The 642-nt window shown below is 53.9% G+C and overlaps 1 protein-coding gene across 1 annotated transcript; it reads left to right on the top strand.

The window, feature by feature from the left end:
* Window positions 1–83: 83 nt before the first annotated feature.
* H257_19070 (hypothetical protein) lies at window positions 84–618 on the top strand (the record flags this gene model as incomplete). Its single annotated transcript, XM_009848219.1, has 2 exons — window positions 84–532; window positions 591–618. 2 exons carry the CDS (start codon window positions 84–86, stop codon window positions 616–618), a joined length of 477 nt encoding a protein of 158 aa, XP_009846521.1.
* Between the last annotated feature and the right edge of the window lie 24 nt (window positions 619–642).

Raw genomic sequence — 642 nt, 5'->3', positions numbered from 1 at the left:
AGGAAACCGTATTGAATCGTTAACGGAACCGCCGAGAGCAACTCCGCATTGCGAAAGCAAAACTGGCCGTCAAAGCTGCCAAGATGAAGGAAGCTCGGCAACGTGCGAAGAAAACTCAAATGCGGTCAGCTGAAGAGGAACCGCATGTGGAAGACTTCCTGATGGAGTTTGTGCCCCCTGAGCCACCGATCATACCAGAAGGACCCGCGTTAGGCCGTGAAGAGATGGCGGTTTTGGACGTTCAGCTCAACCCACGTCCATTTCAGCCATTGGATGATCCACAGGCACTACAAGACGAAATTGACTTCGTCGAGGGAGTGCTCGACGACATCAGCCTTCATCTGACGCTCGAGCCGTATCCTTTTCAACCACTGCAAGACCCTACGGTCATTCATGGGGAGGTTCAATTCATCGAGGACGCCCTCCAGGACATTGACCTTGGCGAAGATCCACCGTTCCTTCCTCAAAATCCCGTCCAAGATGCGATTCGGCCTCCACGCCGAAACCCTGTGAATTACGTCGGACGGCAATCGTACGAAGTGTTTGAGGAAGGTGGTCACACACGGCTGCAAGTTCCTGGGAAAACGAAGACGTGCCCGCACTGCCGAGCAAAGTTGACACCCCACGACTACAAGAACCTGC

Source organism: Aphanomyces astaci, assembly GCF_000520075.1.
Source record: "Aphanomyces astaci strain APO3 unplaced genomic scaffold supercont1.335, whole genome shotgun sequence".
In the NCBI taxonomy this organism is placed as follows: domain Eukaryota; phylum Oomycota; class Saprolegniomycetes; order Saprolegniales; family Verrucalvaceae; genus Aphanomyces; species Aphanomyces astaci.
The sequence above is the reverse complement of the archived record's forward strand: the minus strand, read 5'-3'. Positions and strand labels throughout refer to the sequence as shown.